Source organism: Coturnix japonica, chromosome 1 (genome assembly GCF_054131305.1).
Source record: "Coturnix japonica strain WE chromosome 1, WE-NBRP24, whole genome shotgun sequence".
NCBI classification, from domain to species: Eukaryota; Metazoa; Chordata; class Aves; order Galliformes; family Phasianidae; genus Coturnix; species Coturnix japonica.
The window spans coordinates 57,714,363-57,736,531 of NC_140663.1; the positions used below are offsets into that span (position 1 = coordinate 57,714,363).

Consider the following 22,169-nt stretch of genomic DNA (forward strand, 5'->3'; position numbering starts at 1 on the left):
TCCGTTGACAGCTCACTTTATTGAGACCAGGAGGGCAGAGCAAAACATCCGTTCCAAGGCCTCCTTAGTTCCACACACCTGCAAAGAACCGCATTGACTCCCAACAACATTCGGGACAGCCCCTCCCACAGCCGAGGAAGGGCTCAGCAGCACCTGCAGCTGCAGCCGTTCAACACGGAGCCAGGCAGAGCCCCAGGGGAGAGCTTAAGGGTTTAAAACCTGTCCCTACCTTCACTTCTGCAGCTGCGGCGGTACCTACTCGGCGTCGTCGGGCGGGATGCCGAGCTCCTCATCCGTCCAAGCCGAGGCATCGGGGTACGGGAAGTGGCCCTGCACCACGAGATGCCCTCAGAGCCCGCCCCGAGCACCGACCCGCCGCCCCCTTCTCTACTCCGGTCTCACCAGCACGCTGTCCGAGCTGTGCCAGAAGTGCCACAGGATCCAGAACCACATGGTGCCGCTCAGTATCTCACTCCACACCAACTGCGACCGCGTCAGCTCCGGGAACTGCCGGTACCGCGGCTCGATGTGCACCTCGCCGCCCGCACTGCAACCAACACAACGACAACGTCTCAATTCCAGCCCCTCCGTCCTCACCCCGTCCTCTCTACCCCCGTTCGCCCCCACACTCACTGCCGCCTCCCGGCCGCTCTGCCGCCGTTCACCCTCAGCAGCCGTCCCGCCGAACGTCCCAGCGACGCCAACATGGCGGCTCCACAATGTCACCAAGCGATCGCCCCCAAACCTCCTCGATTGGGCCGCTGTGCCTTCACCAACAACGGCCTCTGGGATTAGTCAGCTCCTCCTCACCGAGACACATCCATCCTCACTGGGCCGGGAGGGCGGCGGACGGTGCCGTCTCGCTGTTGGGGGTGGCCGCCATCTCCCACAGAGGATACGTGGCAAGGGGGAATGGCCCCCCGGCCCTGCAGGGAGCGCTGAACCTGAGGAGGAGGCGGTGCAGAGTTTGAGGAAGGAGATGAAGAAACAACACGTTGTTTTCCCCCCTCCAGGACACGCAGTTGGTGCAGCCAACGGCGTCTGGTCGCTCAGCAACGGTGCTGCCAGCTCCTAATGTTGCCTAAGGAACTAATGCAGAACGGATTCCTTCTATACCTGCGTTCCTCTGAGCAGATAAAGCCTATCTGCAGTGTTTTTTATAAGTAACGTTGCTGCCGAAGGATTTAAGTGTTTGAAAACCTCATATTGTGCTTCCGTCTTCTTCCCACCTCCAGATTAACTCCATGCCCACCTCGCACGTCCCGTGTTGTCACGCAGCCAGCCAAGCTCTGTGTGGCTCTGTGCTGCCAGGATGTCCATTAACACGGTAAGTTCAAAAGCTGTTGATGAGTCACATGCAGAGAAAGAAAAAAGCCAGGAAACAAAGGCAGCTATGGGGGCTGGAGAGATCCCATGTGGGTTTGGTTTGTTTTCATGACTGCAGAAGTTCTGTTACTGGGGTCTCCTTGTATTTGCTATCTACAGCTTTCCTGTTTGCGCATGGAACCCAGATTCCATTTGTATGCCCTTGATATCCTCAGCAAGAAGGAATTTCATTCACTCATCCCCAGAGGCTTCCAGTTTCATAAGGGGGGCTCGTGTGCTGGCAAGGAGGAAAGCTGATGGCCATTACTACCTGGGCCACGTCGCACAAGAAGTGAAGGTAGGCACTTATTGCTCAGTGAGTTTGTTTTTCCTACCCTTGCCATGCCTTGCCAGTCCCATAGCCCTGGTGCACAGTTGCTCTCCTGTGATACAGCACAGTTCTCTCCCCATATCCCATTTTCATCTTCTTTTTTTTCTGATGATGATGGGATATTTACTGGGAAGAGTTCTGCAAGCAGAAGCAGCCTGGAAATCCATCGGTTTCCTTGGTTATGAGACAGTCAAACCAAGCAAGTCCTTCATATCCCGATTGTCTACTAGTAATGGTCATTCAAAACATCCACCTCCAGGAACTGCTTTCTCCTGACTGAACTGAGGGCTTTCCTTGATCTCTTCCTTCTGTGTTTCTGGAATCTGTGACACGATCTAGGATGCCAGGCAGAAAATGTCCCCTGTGGTCTTTAAAAATGCAGTTCATTTTTCCAGTTGGCAGTGCAGTTAAATAAGAAGTGATCCTCGTACAGGGATGGAATAGCTGTTGGCCTTCAGCATGTAAACGCACCCAGATCTGCAGGGAAGGCTGAGATTTTGGCAGTAGAGTGTGCTCCACATCTGTTGCTGGAGGCTTAAGAGAGAGCATTCAGATTGATTGTAGCTGTGACACTTGACTCATTTCTTATCCTTTTGCTTGCTATGTCACTAGTTACATTATACCTAGTACTTTACTTTGGCTAGTCTGCTGATGGATGGTTTTCCTGGTGAGCTTCTTGTACTTGCTAACTGTGTTCTTCTGAGCCAGGTAAACCTACTAAAATCTAAGTCCCAAAAGAAAGGAAGAGAAAGGCTGTCAAGCTCCTTACGCCACAGCTTTTTAATTACTTTTAAAGTCCAGTACAGATACAGTATGGTGAGAAGCCTGGTGGTAGAGGACAACTACATTCACAGATCACATTCTGCTTCCTGGGATTTCTGTCATTTGCCTTTTAGCACTTGTGTTTGACCGTTAACTGGACCCAGATGTCTGTCTTGCAAACTGCATGTTTTACTCTTGTAGGGCTCCAGGGAACGTTTTTTAATCGAATTTGACAAAAGTCGCGCACTGAAAGGCAACGTGCGGCTTCGTGTGCAGGAAACACCTCTCTATGACATTCTGCGCTACAAAGATGCCTCTCAGCAATCCCTTGCTCCAGGAGACAGAGTCTTGGCCCCATGGGAGGCTAACACTGAACGTTTTGGCCCGGGCACTGTGCTCAAGGTTATGGAGAACAAACAGACACCTTCAGGTACGGGGCGCTGCCTTCCTTATTAGCACTAGTGTTGCCACAATTGCTGGCCTCTAGACCTCATGTAAGGGCTGACCACCACTAAGGCAGCGTCTCTTGGAGATTGCTCCTCAGTGGAGATTGCCTCAGCGGTTCCCAGCAGACTGAAGGCTTCCATATCGGTGAGTTTTTCCTGTCAATAACATTTTGGGTATTTACAACTACCATCTTTTCATTGTCACCGTACACTAGTTTCCAGCTTCTGTGGAGTGAGCTCCTGGCTCACTATGACTAGCGGGAGTTTTGCTGTTGTACATCTCTTCATAGGTAATTCAAAAGGTCACATTCTAAACCTTAAAGTAAAAAGCTCATATAAGTTGTAACAGAATTGTCTGTAATGCAAACAGTCATTTTTAGCATCTGGTTTCTAAGAGAGACATCACATGGGTTGATATGTTTCTAATAGGTTCTTTATCTTTGTCTTCTTTTTTTTTTTAATGTGCTCAGCCCACAGTAGAAAGGGAGTGCTTGTGAATTTCTGGAATGGGCAAACTAAGGAGGTATCTTCTGACCAAGCTCTATGGATCCCCCTGCCCTTAAGCGAGCGCATCATCCTAGAACTGCAGATGCCATTGGCAGCCAGGCAGATGGTGGTGGAGTCAAGCTTGGACTACCCATACATTGTGACACCGGGTTACAGAGCTTCAGGCCGTTACAGACGGGGCCACTCAGGGCTGGACTGCTGGCCAGGGGGTCTGCGTTCAGTTCAGCCATGCGTTGAGTGCAGCTGTAGGTGTACCTCAGTTCCCCACTGCTGCCTTGCAGCCTGTAAAAGCTCACAGCCTACAGAGCACAAAGTGCAGCAAGAAAATTCCTTCATCCCAGGAACATGCTTGAGTAAAGGAAAGCTCAGCAAGAAAATAGAAGAGCAACTGTCTGAAGTGAGGATTTCCCCTTCAGGAAGTGTTTCCAGAGAGGAAGAGGAAAATGAAGAGAAGAGCTTGATGACAGAAAATCTTCCAAAAGATGCTCAGTGTCGCTTGGAAGAGAACAGTGGGGTTTTAGGTCCTAAGAAGGTAGGAAGCATTTCATGCTATCTCTTAACATGTAGTCTGCTATGTGAATAATTTATTTTTTATTACCTTTCGTTTTCTGATCTTGGTATCAGAAAATTACTAATGGCTTTGGATGTGAGCCTTATGTGTGCCTCTTAAAGAATAGAGACTCTCTGACTTCATTCTCAGCTGTATTCCTAATCCTTTGACCTGGGAAGGAGCTAAAAGCTGCCATTCTTTGTCACTGGCTGTGTGTTGTTTAGTCCAGTTCTTCCACATTCTTCCTCTGTGTGGAAGAGGAAAAGGCAGGAAAAAGTGTCAGATGAAAGTCTTCACACCAGGTAAGGATCACAGTAAGGATTCCTCCATACCAGGGCAGTCCGTGGCATAACTATATGAAAACACCTCATCACCCAGGGCACAGGTATCACTTCTGTGAATGAAAGGCCAAAAGAGAATTCTGTGGTATTAGTGGTTGATTTGGTACCTGTGAACGAGGCACCGGGTGAGGATCAGGAAGGAGGAGGTTAATGTGCACCAGCTTTGCCCCATTGCTTTGTGAGAGCTGGAATGCAGCTGCCTTCCAGCCAGAGCTCCTCTGTCTTGAACTTTTTTGTGCCTCTCTAGACAATTCCAGGCCAATGCTTAGGTCATTTGAAGGTGTGAATTAAAGGGAAACATGATCAGAAATGAATCTGCTTAAGGGTTCTTTGCTTCTTTTGTGAAGAACTCCCCCCCACTTGTTTTAATTCTTCTCAAACTTCAGTTGCAACATGTGAACTTACAGTGAAAGATCCTAAGGCTAACTTATTCCTCATCAGGTCAGCTTATGATTGCATTTCTTCATCTTTCTAGAGTCCTCAGAGGGAGATGGCTCATGCTACAATGGTCGATCCTGCTGTCAGCACAGACAGCTGGTTGCTGGAGTCAGTCGACAAGGAAGAAGCAGGCAGCAGACAGCAGGATGCAGGAACTGAGGCTCATTTGAAACACAAACATGGTAGTGAAATTGTAGCTTTTTTTATCCAGACATAAGGCTTTCTACACAGAATCACTGTGAGGGCGACAGTGTTGTACTGCCACAGCTCTCGATGCGACAAAAGAAAATGTCAATGCCATCCTAGATATAGTGGTAGTTTGGCTTGAGAGGCTCTTTTTATTGTCAAGGTGGAACTATTTTCAGATGGAAGTTGGAGTGATTTGGGTTTGGTTTTCTTGCTTTTTTGCCTTTGAAGCTATTACAGCAGCAGCTTCGGGGTTTTCTTAACTTACTGTAACTTACTAAAAATATTATTGATTTAAAAAATTTCTTGCTTTAAAAAGTAGTGTTGGCTATGACTGCGTGTCACAAAATGATTTCACCACTGTTGTTCTGCAGGAAACACCCTTTTTCTTATTTGTGCTAAACATTTTTGCTTTACATCACATTTGTTCCCTTATCATTCAAAAGGTTTTAGATCATGATTTCAATTGAGTTGGTGCAGTTCTCATTCAAGCTAGTTTGGGGACAAATGCAAGCCTTTCATTAGGGTTAAAGCTTCTTCCAAGTACTCCAGCTTTCGTAGTGCTCTTCGTCAGTGCTGTTGGAGGTAGGATGCAGTCAAACATAAGGGTGTATCTCCTCCCAGCAGATGTTCCTGCACTGTTCCATGCAATAACTGCTGTCTCAATCTACACTGTCTTTATCAGAAAGATTCGAGTGAACTCTGCCCACGTTCTCAGTTAGCCAGAAGCTCGGAAACTGTGCCAGCAGTGTTGTGCACGTGCTAATTTCTCCTGTCTCTCTTCAGGATTCATAGCTCAGGCTTTGTACTATTATGGTATTTATCATTTTTGGCTGTTTCAGAGCACTGGCAGAAGAAGCTCGTGTCTGTCCACAAAACAATGTGCAAATAAACCCTTAATCTGAGTAGCTGTAAGTGTAGCCAATGATCTTGTGTTAAAGTGATCCTGTAGAAATCATGCTTGACTGCAATGGCAAGTTTGGTTTTTTGAGCACTGGGACTCCTGCTCTGTGGAGACTAAGAAACATATTGCTTTGTCAGAGGAAAACATCGATACTTGTTATAAAAGTCTTGCTTGAACACATCTCACATGACAGGACTTTTTGAATCTTCTTTCTTTTTATAAGCTGCCTATAACTTGATACATGTCTCTGCTCTAATTTATTTAAAAGGTCTCTCTGAGTCCAGAGTGGCAGATGCTCCAATTCAACCTTCCCAAAGGAGCATTTCTGTGGGAGCCAGTGCCTTGTGTCCTTTCCGGAGACAAAGCTTCTTTGACCAAGTGCGTCAGTCATTAAAGAAGGACAGCCTGGCCATCGAATCAGCCCTGCGCATACAGAGACCACGCAGTATCTCCAGTGTACGATCTGGAAGATTCGCACATCTAAATCTTCTAAAAGACAAAAGCATTCCAGTAAGTATTCGGTCCAGTAGTTTTTAGCTATTAGGACTGGGTGATTTGTTTATCTTGTATGATATTGTACTCCCTTTTGATCTCTTTCCCAAAGATTTTTGCTGCAACAAAAAACATGCACATATAGAATAATGTCTATGCGTTATGTGGAAGGGTACAGTTTCCACTTAGGATTCAGTGGTGTACAGAAAATGGGCACTTCTGCTGTTTGTGCTCAGCATTTCTGAAAGCTTTTCCTAAATAATGAGACTGGCGGGGACATTAATAATAGGGGGGCAGTGGACGTGATTTGAAGGTCTTGTAATGTTTCCCAGCTCATGGTATTAGAGATGTTCTCCAGAAAGAACTGGAGGGAGACATTCTATTTGCAGATGAGTGGCTAATGGCAGGAATGTGCCAATTGCTGCTGGGAGTAGAAGGGAGAATGCGTTTGAGAGAGTAGGTATTTTGTGTGAACTCTAGTTTAGCTTTTAACAGCAATGGTGTGGCAGAAATGCTGAGACGTGGCCTGAGACAGTGACTGAGCACCTGGTGGAAGGCAGGGCCAACCCAGGGGAGCTCAGGTGTGTGCAATGCACCTCGGTGACCAGCAGAGGTGGAGCCAGGATCTGCCCCTTCACAGACCTCATGTAAGGGCTGGCAGTGGAGGCAAGGGGATCTTGCTGGAGATCCCTGCCCACTCTGCTACTAGTGCTGTACTTTTCATCACATTATAGCATTACATATAGAAATGTAAACTAGAATATGTCTGATTTTTAGTAGTTTCCTTGCTGTTTATGTCATGGAGGGCATTGTAAGGATAACAGAACTAAACATTGTATTCTGTCTGTGAAGAGAAGCCTTGCAAGTGCTCCTTCATGCAACACAGTGTATTTCAAAAGGCATTCAGGAACATTGCCCAGCACTGACATGCAGCTACTACTGAAGAAAACGGCAAGGCTTCTTGACTGTGGGCAGAAATCTTAGGCAACAGGGAGTTAGAGCTGCAGGAAGATTTGTGTTTACTAGAGGGAGGCAGATATTTCTCTTTCTAACAATATATCTGGTAAGGAATATGTTATACATTTTTTGTCTTAGAAATCTGTGCATAACAGTGCATCTCAGGAGAGGTGGAAAGAGATGGACCTCAGCAAGGCCAAGATTGAGCACAAAAGGCGCCAGGAGGAGGAGAGGCAGTTGAAGAGGCGGCAGCAGCAAGAGGCAGATGCTGTCCAACGTCAGCTGCGCAGGAACAACCAGAGGTAATAAACCAGAGCCAAGTGTTTCTTTGGAAGTCAATATCAAATGGTTGACAGTGCCCGCTGCTTTGTATTTTCATTCAGTCTCTGAACATCACATGTAATGCTAGTCTTTGCAGAGTGCTCGTGGGGATTCATTAATGGGAATAAATTGGTGCTTGGTGTATGAATGAATAGGTGAAAACCAGCTGTAGCAGTAGCTTGAGGGCAAATTACCTTCAATCTCACCCTCAGAGCTAGAGTCCTTTTGCTTTCCCTATCATATGGTCCACTTATGCTTAGCAGGTCCTTGCCCCCATGGTCTATTTCTTTCCATCTCTTTTGTTGCTGGCACCACCAGCAGTAATACATAAAGCTACCCAGCTGCCTGGGTTTTCACTACAGCTCTGTCCTTGGTCTGTTTCCTTCACTGCAGGTCTTCAGGGCCAAGAACACACATCCCTCCCAGGTTATGCATTCATGTGAATGTGACTGCAATTAGCTGACAACATCAGGCGCCAGCCCATTTGTAGAGTTTGCTGCCTCTGTTTGGAATACAAGTTTAACCTTCATAACCTAACAAAGAGTCCTGGAGTATTTGAATCATAGAATAGTATAGGTTGGAGAGAACTTTAAAGTTTATCTAATTCCAACCCTCTGCCATGGGCAGGGCTGCACCCACCAGCTCAGGCTGCCCATGGCCCCATCCAACCTGGCCCTGAGCACCTGCAGGGTTGGGGCACCACAGCTTCTCTGGACAGCTGTGCCAGCGCCTCACCACTCTCTAAGTAAAAATTTCTTCCTACCGTCTAAGCTAAATCTCCTCTCTTTTAGTTCAAGGCATTCCCCTTTGTCCTATTGCTGTCGGACATAGAAAAAAAATTGGTCCCATCCTGCTTATGAGCTCCCTTCATGTACTGGAAGGCTGCAATGAGGTTCTCCCCAGACCCTTCTTTTCTCCATTCTGAACAAGCCCAATTCCTTCAAACTTTCTCCGTAAGAGGTGCTTCAGCCCCATGAATGCCTTCATGACGCTCCTCTGGACCTGCTCCAGAAGTTTCATGTCCTTCTTGTGCTGGTGCCCCAGGCCTCAACGCAGTGCTCCAGATGGGGTCTCATCAAGGCAGAGAAGAAGGGGAGGAGCAATCACCTCTCTCTACTGGCCAGAATGTCTGCTTAACATCTTATGTGCTTTTTCTTTACTTGCCTTTATTTTCTGAGACGTTTTGTTTTGTAAACAGGCAGCGATTGTATCAGAGAATGTTGCAAGGGTTGGAGAAACAGCAGGAGCACAAAAACAGAGCTTTGCAACACATGGCACTGCTGCAAGCTGCTCAGTCAGAGAGGAGCAAGAAGGAGTCCTCCTTGTCAGAGGAGGAGAACAGAAAGTTAAGTCACAGGCTGCAGTTCCTACGTACACAGCGACTGCAGAGAGAGAATCTCCTTGCAGAACTCAATGAAAGGAGCTTTGAACAAGAAAAAGAAAGGCTGGTAAGGGGCATTTCAAGGAAGTTTTAACTGTACTGTATTTCCAGCAGTAGCACCATCTAGACTATTTATCTTTCTCTCCTGCATATCCAGTATAATTGAATCATTTGGAGACACGTACACAAAAAAATATTATTTCTTCAACACGCATAAAGATTAAAGATAGGAATTTAATCTGTGTCCATGGTAGAAGTCTTTCTGCATACAAAGAATCGTCATAGAATCCTAGAATGGTTTCAGTTGGAAAGGACCTTTAAAAATCATCTAGATGAACTTCGTGCCATGGCGGAGCCATCTCTTACTAGGCCAGGTTGCTCAAAACGCCATCCAACTTTCCCTTTAATACTTCTAAAGATGAGGAATCCACGACTTCTCTGTGCAGCCTGTGCCACTGTCCCCAGGCCTGGATGCAGCGCTGTAGATTAGGCCTCATGAGGGCAGTGTAGATAGGGACAATCACCTCTGTCGCCCCGCTGTTGCCCTGCTAACACCCATCTTTTGATGCAGCCCAGGACACAGTTGGCTTTCCAGGCTGCAATCAGGTGGTGCTGGCTCATGACCAGTGTTTTATTCCAAGTCCTCTGTAGGGCTGCTGGCAGCATCTTGCACTTGGGCTTGTTGAACTTCACAAGGGTGCACACCAGCCAACCTCCTGAGCCCATCCGCGTCCCTCTGGAGTATCAGCTGACCACTCAGCTTGACGTCAGCCACAAACGTGCTGACTGCTTATGTCATGAATAAATATGAATTAATAAATGAATCAGTTCTGCCATTTCTAGCTTATTCCAGTGATAACTGTGGATGAAATTCAGACTTAAAGCTGGATGCACAATTGCAAGTGTCTTTTTTTTTTTTTAAATGCAGGATTTGTTGAGGAGCAGAATGCAGTCACGGCACATGATGCTGACACGAGACTCAGAGGACCAGGATAGGCAACAAAAGCAGCGCCAGGCTGCCAAAAGGAAAGTGTTCCAGAAGAGAGACCATTTACATGAGAAGATGCAAAAAGAAAACCAAAGACAAGGTGACCTCCAGCAACACCTCAGAGAACAGAATCTGTTGATGCTCCGAGCATTACTACTAGAGTAGTAGTAGTAGAAACTGCAGAGTGGGTAAGCAGGCACTTGATCAGTTCACAAACCTGTTCTTCATCTTGCTGTGTGTGTGTGTGTGTGTGTCTCAGTGTGCTGCACTTTGGGTGCGAGAATGCAGTTGTGACAAATGGAACTCATGGAGAAATCATGTATTTCCCTTTCATTGCTGACATTGTGTGTTTTCACTGCTCTGTCCCTTGCAAGTCTTCCTTCCTGGAATAACTGCTCTAATCCAGCTGTCTGTGCAAAGACTCCCCACCTTGGTCAGACTGTTTTTCAGTTTTAGGCATAGGCAACAACTCAACTGACAGTCCCAGCTCTGCAACCAAAAGTCGTATGGTGGTATTGGTTGTATTTAATAGCCAGAGTGCTGCCATCCTGCCCTAAAGGCATCTGAAAAAGGGCCAGCTGTGTAGGAGCCCACAGTCAGCATCTGTAGTGTTTAGTTTTGTAGTCTAGGACTTATGACAGTGACATGGGACAATATTGAGTAGAACTACAAAAGAGCCGGAAGTTGGCAGAGGGATGTCAGGTTGTAACTGCTATCAAGATGCAAATAACAGAGAAAGGAATTACTGGAGCAAGAGCACAGGCCACACAATTTACTAAGTGAAAAACATGAATGAAGGTCAGAAGGAGCTCCCTGGGAATGAGTCTCTCAAGTGGTAGAAGCCATAGATACAGATGATGTCCTGCTATAGCAGCTTGCAGGTGAATTAAATACAAGTGTTGAGAGACTTCCACTGCTAAATTCTGGGCACTTTTTGCCCTGCTGTGTTTGTTCCAGAACAGGACCAGGGTAGCACATTTCTTAAAGATCAAGGGCAACATTAAATTGGAAGTAAAAGCCATGAGGTGCTGCCTTGTGACTTATGTTGCAATGTTAGTGTTACATGACATACAGGGAAGGAGAACTTGGAGACCAGTTGGCTGGAAAAAAAAGTGTGGCAATGCAAATGGACATGCTGAAATACAGCATAAAATGTCCACTGTCAGAAAGATGGGCATATCCATGCAGGTAGGGCACACAATCAGAATAAATAGGCTATACCACAAAGAAGTGAGGGGGATGCTACACAATGCTAAACTGAAAGGTGAGTGAACAAATAGTGTTAAGAAAGCAGGGGAGCCAGCAGCACTACAGAGGTTTCCCTATTACCACTGCAGGGTAAAACAGAGTTACCACCTGGAGTCCAGGGACAGTGAGGCATGTGGTGTCAGGTGCCCCCACGGATAATCTGCCATCTTTTTTCCTCCTCCAGGAGAGAAAAAGTAAGGCACACCAAGAGATGCTGTTACACAGCATTAAGGAGAGATAATACGTTGTGCTCCGGTCAGTAGCAGTGTCTTCATTCACAAGAGGGATGAGGAAATTATGGTTGTCACCATATACAATACAGGTATAAAATACAGGTGTCACAGAATGCCACTATCATCAGCTTTGGGCAGTGAAAAGATATATTTCACATGGATCTTTAGAGAATGGACGTGGCCCAGTTTGCTGGGGGACTCAGAACTATATTAAAAGGACTTCTTATTTTTCATAAAGCGTATTCATAAAATATAAAATAATGGAAATAAAATACATTGAGGTATCTTGTTTTACCTGATACCCAGAGGCAAACAGCATACAAAATTCAAGTGCTGTGGCCTGACATTGTGTCCACTTGGAACCACGTACCACTCTTTCTGGTGGTTACAAACTATCCTAAAGTCTTTGTAGCTAACAGGAGTATTTGTTACTTTGGAATCCATAATAAGCATGAACCATCCTGAGGCTTATGTTTTAAAAAACACAATAGGAAGCAAAGATGAATATATGTATAAGGTGAAGGCTTTGAGTTTCTGTTGTGATTTTAAATTAAGGTCTTTAAATTAAGGCTTCATTTATGTCTCATTAGCCATCGCTTTATAATCGCCATTAAACAGATCATCTGCATACGCGCTTTCTCTTCATTGCTTAACCAGCTGAGAACAGGCAACTGCACAGAGCTGCGTGTGGCTGCAATTCCACATGAAGCATGTCTGGAAATACATTTAGCACGATGATATTTCCAATCATTCATAGACTGTTTCTTACCATAAAAATAAGGCCATAAAACAGCATTAAGAGTTTCATTAAAATCACGGACCGTAAAAGCCGTACAACGTAGCTCATGTATTGGCTTTAATTATTTGATTTAAACACTCACAGTGTTTTCTATTCTTTAGGAGTCCAAACGTCTTCCTTGTTTTGCAAACTGCCCAAGGAGAAAAGCCACACCTCCGCATGTGAGATAAGGCTGTGAGTTGCACAGGGTGAGGGCTGGGAGGCAGGGAAGGGCAGCGCAGCAAGGAAAAAGCCTTGTTAAGCCTGTTTTAAAGCTTCAACAAAAACTGAGACCAGTACAAGTACTCCCCAAGGTTGTTTTTATTACGGAATTCATTTTTCTTCCATATGTATCATTTAACGTGTACATATATATAGATAGATAGATACACTGGTCTGTTTTTATCTTCCAAAATGACCAAGAACAGAACGGTTCCATGCAGGAACTCAGGGTACTTCTGCAATAAAAGCAGAAGTACAAAGGACAAAAAGGCTTACTGGCTTTTTTTAGCCTGAATTACTTGCTTAGGTGGCATCAGAATGTCATTTCTTATACCACATCAACTGATCGGTCAGCAAATTACTATTTAACCCAATTCATTTCAAAACAAATTGGATTACTGCACATCTTATTGAAGGCTTTTAGACAATTAAGACTGGTTTCCTCATCAGCCTGCAGTGATCTTTTACACACAGACTACATGATATGTCAGTTAAAAACTACCAGAGCACATTAGCTCATAGAACCGCATAATTGTAAGAGTCAGAACTCTCCATCTGTGCAAAATCTTCCCAGAAAAGGAAGGCTTCTGAAACAGACCTCACCAAGATCCCACGCCTGGTGCTCTGCTGGCAGGACTCAAGGCAGGATATGGAGGGTTACTACAACGTGGCACTTCCCTGTGACACCTGGAACTGTTCTCACCTCCAGTTTCCTCCCGTCAGCTCACAGGCACCAGCGGTAACCCTGCACCATGAGAGGGCAGCAGCCACGAGAGTCTATTCCAGGACAGAAGCTGCAGTTCTGATGAGCAGTGGTTTAGCTGCCTCTAGAATATCCAGTTCAGGGTCCAGTGAACGACCAAGACCTTCCAGAACCATGATGGCAAAGATGATGGAAGCAAAATTGCTCTCGAGCTTCACCTAGAAACACAAGAGACAGTGGAGCTTCTGAGCTCATTCAACAGAGGTACGAGCTCTGGCTAAGTTGGGGAGAAGCAGGGGAGAGCTTAAGCAGGTCCAAAAATAAGAACACAGTTTCAGGGGAAGTACCCTAAGACAACCCAAAAGTTTATTTCTCATTTCCATGTAATTTTCCATACTAGAGCAGCAGAAGGTTAAGATTACTTGCTACTGCTAATGTGGTTTTAAACCATGGCAGTATCCAACCTACTTGAACACATGCAGTTGGGTAAGGGGCAGCTCACCTTCTGAGGGGCCACAAAAGAGCTCTACATACCACAGAGGAAACAGCCCCCTGCTCTGCCTGTACACAGACAGTTCCCAGCCAGGAGCTACCACTGCATCAAGGTACACCAGGGCACTAAGAAATAATAGTCACAGTCCCCCTCCTTGTCAGCCCCTTGCAATCCCAGTACTTCTCCCTCCCCAGTGAACTTCCAGCTACTGAAAGCAGACTGTGACAGCTCCTCACCTTATGCGTCATCAGTAATTTAAAGACACTGGAGAGGAGATTTGCCACCTGAAGCTGGAATACAAAAGGAGAAGTTAATGGAGTACCTGTGAGCCACATGCAGGACAGGTAGGATTCAGAGTGTTTGTTAGCCTTTAGTCTTAGTGGTGGTACAAGATTACTGGGCTGAGGATGGCCAACAAGGTGTGATCCTTCCCACCCTGCTCAGGATAAGGAGGTCACTTCTGACCCATGGTTCTGTTTATTTGCCAGCCCAGCAAGGCTGAAAACATCTCACAGCAGTACATGGTAGGCATTAATTTCCTCAGTACCTCTGTACTATATTCTATGAAGTGCCAGGCTGGCCTTCACCAAAAGGATACAAGCTGTAACATCAGGTTTAGTGACTCCTCAAAGAAGGACGGCAGGTGTTAGAGATCTAAAGACCAAATCTAAACACACACGGTTTCATTTTTAGTTAGAGGGAATTAAGATTTTAGAGACTTTACTTCATCTGAGGCACTAAAAGCTCCAAGTAGTGCATGGCACTGATGGGATCACAGCTGGCCTTTCCACATGGACCACTTCAAAAGCCAAGCTGCACTAAAGTACAGCTACATGAGGGTGGGAGATGGTTTGTGGACTTGCCTTTCCCAGGGCAATAGTGTTCCTTCGAACTTTGGTCACTAGTTCTGCCATTTCAGCTTTGAATCGCTCAATATCCTGGCATTGGTTGGCCCGAGCATGATGAAGAATCAGTTCTGCCACTTTCTCCCCCTGTAAAACAAGTGGAAAAGAAGAATCAGCAGAACTAGATCGCTGTTACCAGCGGGTCTACAGGGAGCTGCTCTGACAGCACAGGTGGGGTGGAATCCCCCCCCATGTACAAAGGCTCCTTAAGGAGCATGAGCAACCAGGAGCACAGTGACCAGGATGGACAAACAGGGCACAGTGTGGCAGTTTGCAAGGCAGTTCACACAGGCAGGGTGAGCAGGGAGGGCAAGAACTCTGTGGGCTACAGAGTTGAGTTCCAATAGGTGATCTTTGCCCACAAAGTTCAGGGTTATCATCCAATCCACAAAACCTGGCTTCACAGCTGGTGCCACCACCAAAACTAGGTGTATTTTGACAATGGGATGCCTTAGATAGCACCAGGCTTGCAGGAACCAGTTGAGTTTCACCTCTCTCAAAGGTGGAAGGCAGTTTATGGAGAAAAGTTAGCTGGGCTCATTTGCAGGGTGTTAAACTAGGTTTGAAGGGAGAATGGGGTTGATAGCGAGCCTGCCCACAACAAAGCACGGGACAGGAAAGCTAAGATAGAGGGAGAGAGTGCTAGTGGGGCCTTCATCCTGCTGCCCTGAGATGTACTGGCACCACTGCAGCACAACTGAAATCATAACAAGCCAGGGACGGCTGAGACAGTAGGAGATTGCAACAGGGAAACTCAGGGGAAATAATTCAAGGGAATCAAGGAGTTATCCTCCAAGAAGGCAACATGACCAGCTGCCCAGCTGAACTGCCCCTAAACTGATGCACACAGCTTGGGAAACAAACGGGAGCAGCTGGAAGCCACACCATGCTTCTAGAATGTCATGATGTAGTTGTTGACACTGAAACCTGGTGGATGATTCCCATGACTGGAATGTGGCTATTGAGGGCTACAAGTTCTTCACCTGTACCTACAGAATAAGGAAGGGAGGAGGCATTGTTCTCTTTATCAAGGAAGGAACAAAGGGTGAAGAGCTGTCCCTGAAGAATGGCCACAAGCCAGTCAAAAGTTATGGGTGGGAGCCAGACAACAAAGGGAGCCTTGTGGATAGGGTCTGCTACTGGCTGCCCAATCAAGTGGAGCCTGTTGATGAAGCCTTCTTCCTCCAGCTATAGGAGGCATCACAAAACTCAGATGATTCTATGAACAACCCCCAAGCAGCCAGAAGTGGCACCAGAAGCACTCTAAACCAAGTGGCTGCTTTCTGTCAAACCCATTCAGTCTCCTGGGCAACTGAACTTGCTCCATTTCAGTAGCCTGTTGCTTTAGCTGTGCATCTTATCTCTGTCTGGTAGGCTTTCCAAGCTAGCAAGTGTGCTCTGCTTCCCTGGGGAGGACTGTAAAGGAAAACAGAAAGAGAGCTACAGTTTGGCCACCAGGCTGTCCAGCTGTCTCCATTCCCCAACCTCAATGACCTAACACCGTGACAGAGGCCTCACCTGGCCCTGGACCACAGCAGTGAAAACTGCTCTGAAGTTCTGCATGTCAGCACTCTGCAGCTCCGCCACGATCCCTGCATCCAGCAGCACCAGGCAGAGCTGTTTGAAGGGCGGCTGCACTTCCACGACGAGCGTGTCACACAGATCCACGATGGCAGTCTGCTCTTTGTAGCTGGTGCTGACGCAGGCTGTGCCTTGCACCAGGATGTTCCCAGGGTGCAGGTCGGCATGGACAAAGTTGTCAACAAAGACCTAGAAGATGAGCAAGTTCTTAGAGCAGTTGATTCCAACCAAACCTGCCCATACCAAGCCCCAGGGCAGACAGCACGTTGTTCCCCGTTGTTGTTCATGTGTGACATTTGTGACAGAGCAGCAGATGGCTTCTGCAAAGATCAATTGTGTTGAAAGAGGGTGGGTGCTACCAGCCTAGGAGAGTCAGCAGAGCTGCATGAAGCAATCCTGCCCATCTGTGAGAGAGAAGGTAGAACAGTGAGAAGTTCCAGCAGCTAGTTCTCTCCAGCAATAAGCCCTGCACTCAGTGTAGGCTGGTGAGCCTTGGCAATAAGTAACACAGTTACTTTGCCATTCACTGCTATGGGGTTTATTAGTGTATGGCTACGTTTGTCTACTCCAGCACATCCATACATTACAGCTGTATTGAAAAGGAAAATTCAATCTAACATTAGGATAAAACTATCTATTGTAGTTCTACCACTGCTTTTCTGAATGGTAAAAAGCTATCTGAGGCTCTCACACTATGTGAAGTTATAACTGCAAGCCTCCCTATTGCCTTAGCACAACATTGCAACTACCAGCTGCATTTTACCTGACACTGGTCCCTTGCTCAGCACTGAGGTTGTTTGCAGCTCTTCCCTGCTACTTCTCATGGCTCCCCTCAGCAAGCCTTTCCAGATCGTTTTTTTCTTTACTTTGTATTTAGTTCTTCCTTATAAAAAGGTAATTTTGGGGTAGGAATGAATAAATGAAATCTTTCTATTTTCCCTGTGATTTACAGCCTCTGCAGAGAGCACAGGATCTACTAATTACATGGTACTTTACAGCACTTGGGCAATGTGTGAACATTCATTAAATGGATCAGTGGGTTTGCTAAGCAATGCTCTGATCACATTTCACAGTGGGACCATGTGCAAGCAGATCTCCCTTCTGCAGCTAAAGGTGCTCCACATCAAAACCTGCAGAAGTGGTGTATGTAGTCCAGGCTTTACTCAGGTCACGTCTTACATTGCATGTGAAGCACGGACCCTCCCTCTGTCAGTTCAGGAGCTGCACAGTGCACCTGGCAGCCCAAGTCACAATACCTGACATCCATGGGCTGGCTCCAAAAGGAACAGATGTGTCTTGAGTCCATGGGGAGAAGATGGGGGAGCAAACCGGTTCTCTCCTTAGCCAAAGGGTCTTACTACCCCAATAGAAAAGATTCTGCAGGAAAATAACCTTCACTTCCAGCCTCTGTCAAGTGCCTACCATCTTTAGGAGCATGTCCATGCCCATCTTTGCGAGTCTCTGCCTCAGCTCTGTGGCAACCTCTGTGTGTAGGTAGTGTGAAATAGGCTCACTCTCCTGAAAAAGAGAAGAAAAAAGAGCTGGAATCAGATACACCCTGAGTCCCACGTGCAATCATACCTTTACTTAGGTGCTGTGAGATAAGGAATAACCTAGAAGGGACCAGCTCATTGGGACTGTACCCAATGGTACAGGCAAGTACACGGTGGCTGCACACGCTGCTGGTCTGCTTGGCTTCAGCCAAGTGTTTACTTCTATATGGAGCTGTCTGCCACCTGGCTTCTGGGATGCACTGTTTACAAACAGAGCAGAAGAGACACTGCAGAAGGACAGCGATCTCTTTAAACAAAGAAGAGCACTCCTGCCTGTGACTGCTCCTTCTCAAAAGATGCATCTTTACCAAGCTCCCTTGAGGGTCTTCTCCCTGCTACCGCTGCTTCCAGACTGCGCAGTTCTTACCTCGAATGTTTCCACGAGAACATCCGTTGTCACCAAAGGGCGAACAGGAGTTGGGAACTTCACAAAATTGACATCTAGGAAGTTCTGACGGAAGCGCTCCAGATTTCTGGCTTCGTAGTGCAAGTCAATCTCAAAGGAGAAAAAGGAAAAGCAGATTGGGAGTTAGATGCAATTAGATCTTTGGGACTTATAGCCTCCTTGATGGGAGAGCAGAGTCATGCATTGAGCAATGAGTGGCACACCACCCAGCACCTCAAAAATACCCCAGATACACTACAGGCATAGTGTCTCAGAAAAGACCAGGACTGCCTTATTTTCAATGGTGAGAAGGATCCTGAACCAAAGATTACTGTCTGAATAGCAAGGCAGGAAAGCAGGCTAGAAGAACTGCAGCCCTAACCTCAATTAACAGATGGATGGGCAGCTATAGCAGGAAGAAATTTAACGTAACACATACAAAATAATACACTATGAGAAGTAATAGCATGGATGGAATTAAAGCCAATCAATAGCAAGACCAGTTTTATTTCAGCACTTGGCATTGCACACACCTGCTGAAGCATAAGTTTCTCAAATTCTTCCACAATCTCTGTCAAACTGAGCCACTTGAATCCAGGGAGAAGCCCAATGATGTGGCTCCCCAGCTTCATGAGGAACAGATCCATCTGGACTTGCTGGACTAGCCCTGGGTGCAGGACCTGCACAAGAAGAAATGGTGGCAAGGTCAACTCCCAGAACGCTGTAAAAACAACAGTCGATTTCTATCAGCTAAAATAACCTATTTGAAACAAACAGAACCTACCCAATAAAGCTGAGAGCTAACAAGGCTTCACAAGACAGTCCTCAGAATAATTCTTATTTTGCCATGGATTAAGCTGTGAAGAAACGCTTCATAATTTTCAGATGGAAAATTTGCGTCCCAGAGCCTGCAATTTCACCCAAAGCCATTTTCCCTTGCTTCCATTCTTCCTGCCATGTTGTACAGACTAGTATTTGGAACAGCTCCAACATTTCCTTAAAGAAGCTTTGCTGGAAAGAACGTATCTGTTCCAGATTTCTCTATCGGAGGAAAGAATGGGTCTCATTTTCTGAAAGGTGAAACAACTTATATTCATTCTTTTAGTATATATTGGGCCCTGGCAATTTCTGGTATTCGAGTGCCATGTTAAATGGTGTGCACTGGTGCTGAGAAGAGCTGGGGCCACTGCTGCCCGGATTGCAGCTGGCTGGAACCAGAGCATCAAAACAACATATGGAGGGAAGTGAACATCACTCCACTTTGTCATAACCAGCCAACTCTTCTCCATCAGAACCACAGTCTTCCCTGTCTTGTCCTGCACACTCTACATTTACAGGTCTGCCAGTAAGACGTGTGACTTACTTTAACAGCTACAGGTGTGAGGGGTCTGGCTGGTGATGGATTTGCATTCAGGAGCTGTGTTGCCGTCTGCTCCACGTGGGGCGTTCCATGCACAGGATTTCTCAGGGAGCAGCTGATGGGGCTCAGCTCAGCCCCGCTCCTCTCTTCCCACATCCTCTCACTCTTCCTCCTCAGCCACCTGAAGAGGCCCCTGAGGCCCGACACCTCCCACGCTTCAAAGGCAGACTGTAACTCCGAGCTCCATGCCAGCCCCTCGGCCGGGGGGGCAGCAATAGCGGTCAGATCGGCATAGGCTTTATACACCTGGGCCACGCAGCCTGAGCCGACCGGCTCCTGGCTGGGAAATGTAAGGATTCTCCTCCAGTCCTCACCAAAGGCTTTCCTCAAGAGCTCATCGGTGTGACCCCAAGGGTGCGGGCTCACCTCGACGTGCAGCTTGGAAAACTCATCGCAGAAAGCCTCGGAGAAGAGGTCCCTGCGGGTGCTGGCCCACTGGCCCAGCTTGATGCAGGTGGGCCCGGCGGCCTCGGCCGCTCTCCGCAGCAGCCGCAGCCACAGGGCGGCCATGCCGGGCCGCAGGCGGCTCAGCGGGTACAGCAGCAGCAGGGGCCCGAAGCGCAGCAGCAGCCCGCACGCCCGCAGGCCCAGCCGCAGCACCAGGCGCAGCCGCCTCAGCACCCCCCGTGCCGGCCGCTCCGGGCCGCGCTCCCCAGCCCACACCGGCAGGGCGGCCGCCCGCCACCGCACCGGCTCCTCCCTTCGCCCGGCCGCAGCGGGCACCGCCAAGGCCACGGCTGCCCAGCGCCCGGCCCGCAGCCCGACACGCCCCAATACCGCCCAGCCGGGCGGCGGGCCCCGCGCCCCGGCGGCACGGCCCAAGAGGGGCAAGGGGAGCAACCGAGCGGCACAGCCCGCCACCATCGCCACAACCACCGGCAGCGAGCGGGGCGGGGATTGAGGGCAGGGCCGAGCAACCGCTGCGGGACGGCTGTGTCCGACCGCCCCTTAAAGAGACGGCGACGGGACAGCGACGCTTCCCGAACGGCTGCATAGCACTGCACGACGGGGGAACCGGGCCCGGGGTGAGGACAAAAGCAGGAAATTCAGCAGCGTCAGGCAGAAATAGCCCTGCTGACATGGATGCGGTCGTCCTGTAGAGCTGAATTATACAGAAACATGGAATCGCTATGTTGGAAAAGACCACTAAGATCATCCAGTCCAACACCAGCCCATCCCTACCATGTCCCCACAGCCCTCAGTGCCACATTCACACGGCTCTGGAACACCTCCAGGGACAGTGACTGCACCACCTCCCTGTGCAGCCTGTGCCACTGCAGCACCACTCCTGAGAGGAAATGTTTCCTAATGCCCAACCTGAACCTCCTCTGGTACAACTTGAGGCCATTCCCTTTCATCCTATTGCTGTTACCTGGGAGAAGAGGCTGAACCCCAGTTGTGTCAGAAGGGCTCTCAAACACCCCCTAGTTCCAGCTCCTGCTGCCAGCCAGGCTGCCAACACACAACCCAGCGTGGCTGTGTGTTACTAACTGCACACCTACACAGGGAAGAAATCCCTCTGTATCGTTTTTAATGTACCCTCAGAACTAAAACCCCGTAGGAAAAATGCGTATGCTTTCCAAGCCGGCTTTTCCCCTCACTTTAGTGAGTAGCACAGATGTGTGCAAACACACCTGCATGCCGGCAGGGAGCTGATTTCAGCCCTGCGCAGGTGAACTGATTGACTCACAGAGCCGGACTGCAGTGGTGTGCAGTGATCATCCAGAGAGAGACCAGCATGGTGAGCGGCCTGGAGCATAGTGTATGTTTGGTGGCCCTGCCAGGCAGGGGGGTTGGAACTACATGATCCTTGAGGTCCCTTCCAACCCAGGTCATTCTGTGATTCTGTGTGATCTCCGCTATGAGGGATGGCTGAAAGCGTGGGGACTGTTCAGCCTGGAGCCTTAAGGGAAGGCTGAGGGGGCACCTTCCCAGTGCTTATAAATATCCAGCGGGTGGGAGCCCAGTGGATGGGGCCAGGCTCTTTTCTGGTGCCACTCTGGCATCAAGTAGGGACTTGATGTCAAGTAGGGCCTCCTTTCTTTTCCTTTGGGTATTTCTGTTTGCGATCAGAAAACTATCCTGTGCGCCTCATCTCTTCTTAATCTGCTTGTCCTTCCTTCCTAAACGACTCCCTTCCAACTCATGACGCCCACTATCACACTCTACCCTCCTCATCCCGCTCTGTGGCGGGGGCGGGCCGGGGCGGTGCTGGCGGCGGAGGGCGGGCGGCCGGGGCCGGGCTCGGGGCTGGTGCCGGCGGCGGGGGCAGCGGATCGGCGCGGCGCTGCATGGCGAGCCGGGCGGGGAGACTCCAGCCTCGCGTCCGCAGGCAGCCAGCACGGCGCCGGGCAACGCCGCCATGCCGGGACACGGCCCCCCGCCGCCGCCGAGGAAGGTAGGGGCTGGGGGGCGAGAGAGTGGCCGCCGCTGCCCGCTCGGGACATCGATCGTTTCGCGTTTCTGTGTGTTTTTTTTTCCCTTCTTCCCCCGAAATGCCTCTTCTTCCCTGAAATGGTTCCCTCGGTGGTTCGCAGGAGGGGCAGGAGCCGGAGGGCCGAGCCAAAGCCCTCCACCATCTTAGCGAGCGAGGGTGGGGAAGTGAGGAGCGGGCGCTCGCTGGGCTTTGGGGAAACCTGCTGTGCTAAGTGACCAAACATTCCGTAGTATGAGAGAAGT

At 48.4% G+C, this 22,169-nt stretch overlaps 4 protein-coding genes across 11 annotated transcripts in view; 2 read left to right on the top strand and 2 right to left on the bottom strand.

Annotated features, from left to right (window-relative positions):
- On the bottom strand, nt 1-727 carry NDUFB2 (NADH:ubiquinone oxidoreductase subunit B2). Its single transcript, XM_015866869.3, has 4 exons — nt 634-727; nt 403-547; nt 230-330; nt 1-78 (listed from the first exon to the last, which is right to left on the bottom strand). Exons 1-3 carry the CDS (start codon nt 705-707, stop codon nt 256-258), a joined length of 294 nt encoding a protein of 97 aa, XP_015722355.2. The 5' UTR covers nt 708-727; the 3' UTR covers nt 1-78; nt 230-255.
- A 142-nt stretch (nt 728-869) lies between these two features.
- Nucleotides 870-22,169, top strand: part of LOC107315893 (uncharacterized) — a 37,769-nt gene continuing 16,469 nt past the window's right edge. The window contains exons 1-10 of one of the 3 annotated variants that reach the window (XM_015866821.3): nt 870-1,327; nt 1,486-1,663; nt 2,660-2,888; nt 3,375-3,943; nt 4,778-4,922; nt 6,099-6,340; nt 7,418-7,581; nt 8,799-9,048; nt 9,910-10,157; nt 11,402-12,278. In XM_015866821.3, coding sequence (XP_015722307.2) covers nt 1,245-1,327; nt 1,486-1,663; nt 2,660-2,888; nt 3,375-3,943; nt 4,778-4,922; nt 6,099-6,340; nt 7,418-7,581; nt 8,799-9,048; nt 9,910-10,134 — 2,085 coding nt within the window. In that variant the 5' untranslated portion in view covers nt 870-1,244 and the 3' untranslated portion in view covers nt 10,135-10,157; nt 11,402-12,278. Of the gene's footprint in view, nt 1,328-1,485; nt 1,664-2,659; nt 2,889-3,374; nt 3,944-4,777; nt 4,923-6,098; nt 6,341-7,417; nt 7,582-8,798; nt 9,049-9,909; nt 10,158-11,401; nt 12,279-22,169 lie in introns of those variants that run through there. The other 2 variants (XM_085521619.1, XM_015866852.3) reach the window with 2 other exon arrangements.
- ADCK2 (aarF domain containing kinase 2) lies at nt 12,532-20,404 on the bottom strand. 2 transcript variants are annotated; one of them, XR_014936342.1, is made up of 9 exons: nt 19,434-20,404; nt 18,604-18,750; nt 18,053-18,181; nt 17,555-17,650; nt 16,070-16,321; nt 15,870-15,967; nt 14,510-14,638; nt 13,883-13,936; nt 12,532-13,371 (listed from the first exon to the last, which is right to left on the bottom strand). XR_014936342.1 is itself a non-coding variant. In XM_015866863.3 (8 exons), exons 1-8 carry the CDS (start codon nt 20,352-20,354, stop codon nt 13,228-13,230), a joined length of 1,872 nt encoding a protein of 623 aa, XP_015722349.2. In that variant the 5' UTR covers nt 20,355-20,399; the 3' UTR covers nt 12,532-13,227. The 2 variants fall into 2 exon arrangements, 1 of the variants encoding a protein (XP_015722349.2); XM_015866863.3 differs by lacking the exon at nt 15,870-15,967 and having other exon boundaries at nt 19,434-20,399.
- Nucleotides 21,746-22,169, top strand: part of DENND2A (DENN domain containing 2A) — a 51,429-nt gene continuing 51,005 nt past the window's right edge. For all 5 annotated transcript variants that reach the window (XR_014936333.1, XR_004307852.2, XM_085521549.1 and 2 more), the window contains exon 1: nt 21,746-21,888. Coding sequence is in view for 1 of the 5 variants with exons in the window: in XM_015866889.3 (XP_015722375.2) it covers nt 21,782-21,888 (107 nt within the window). In the remaining 4 variants the exon portion in view is untranslated. The remainder of the gene's footprint in view (nt 21,889-22,169) is intronic.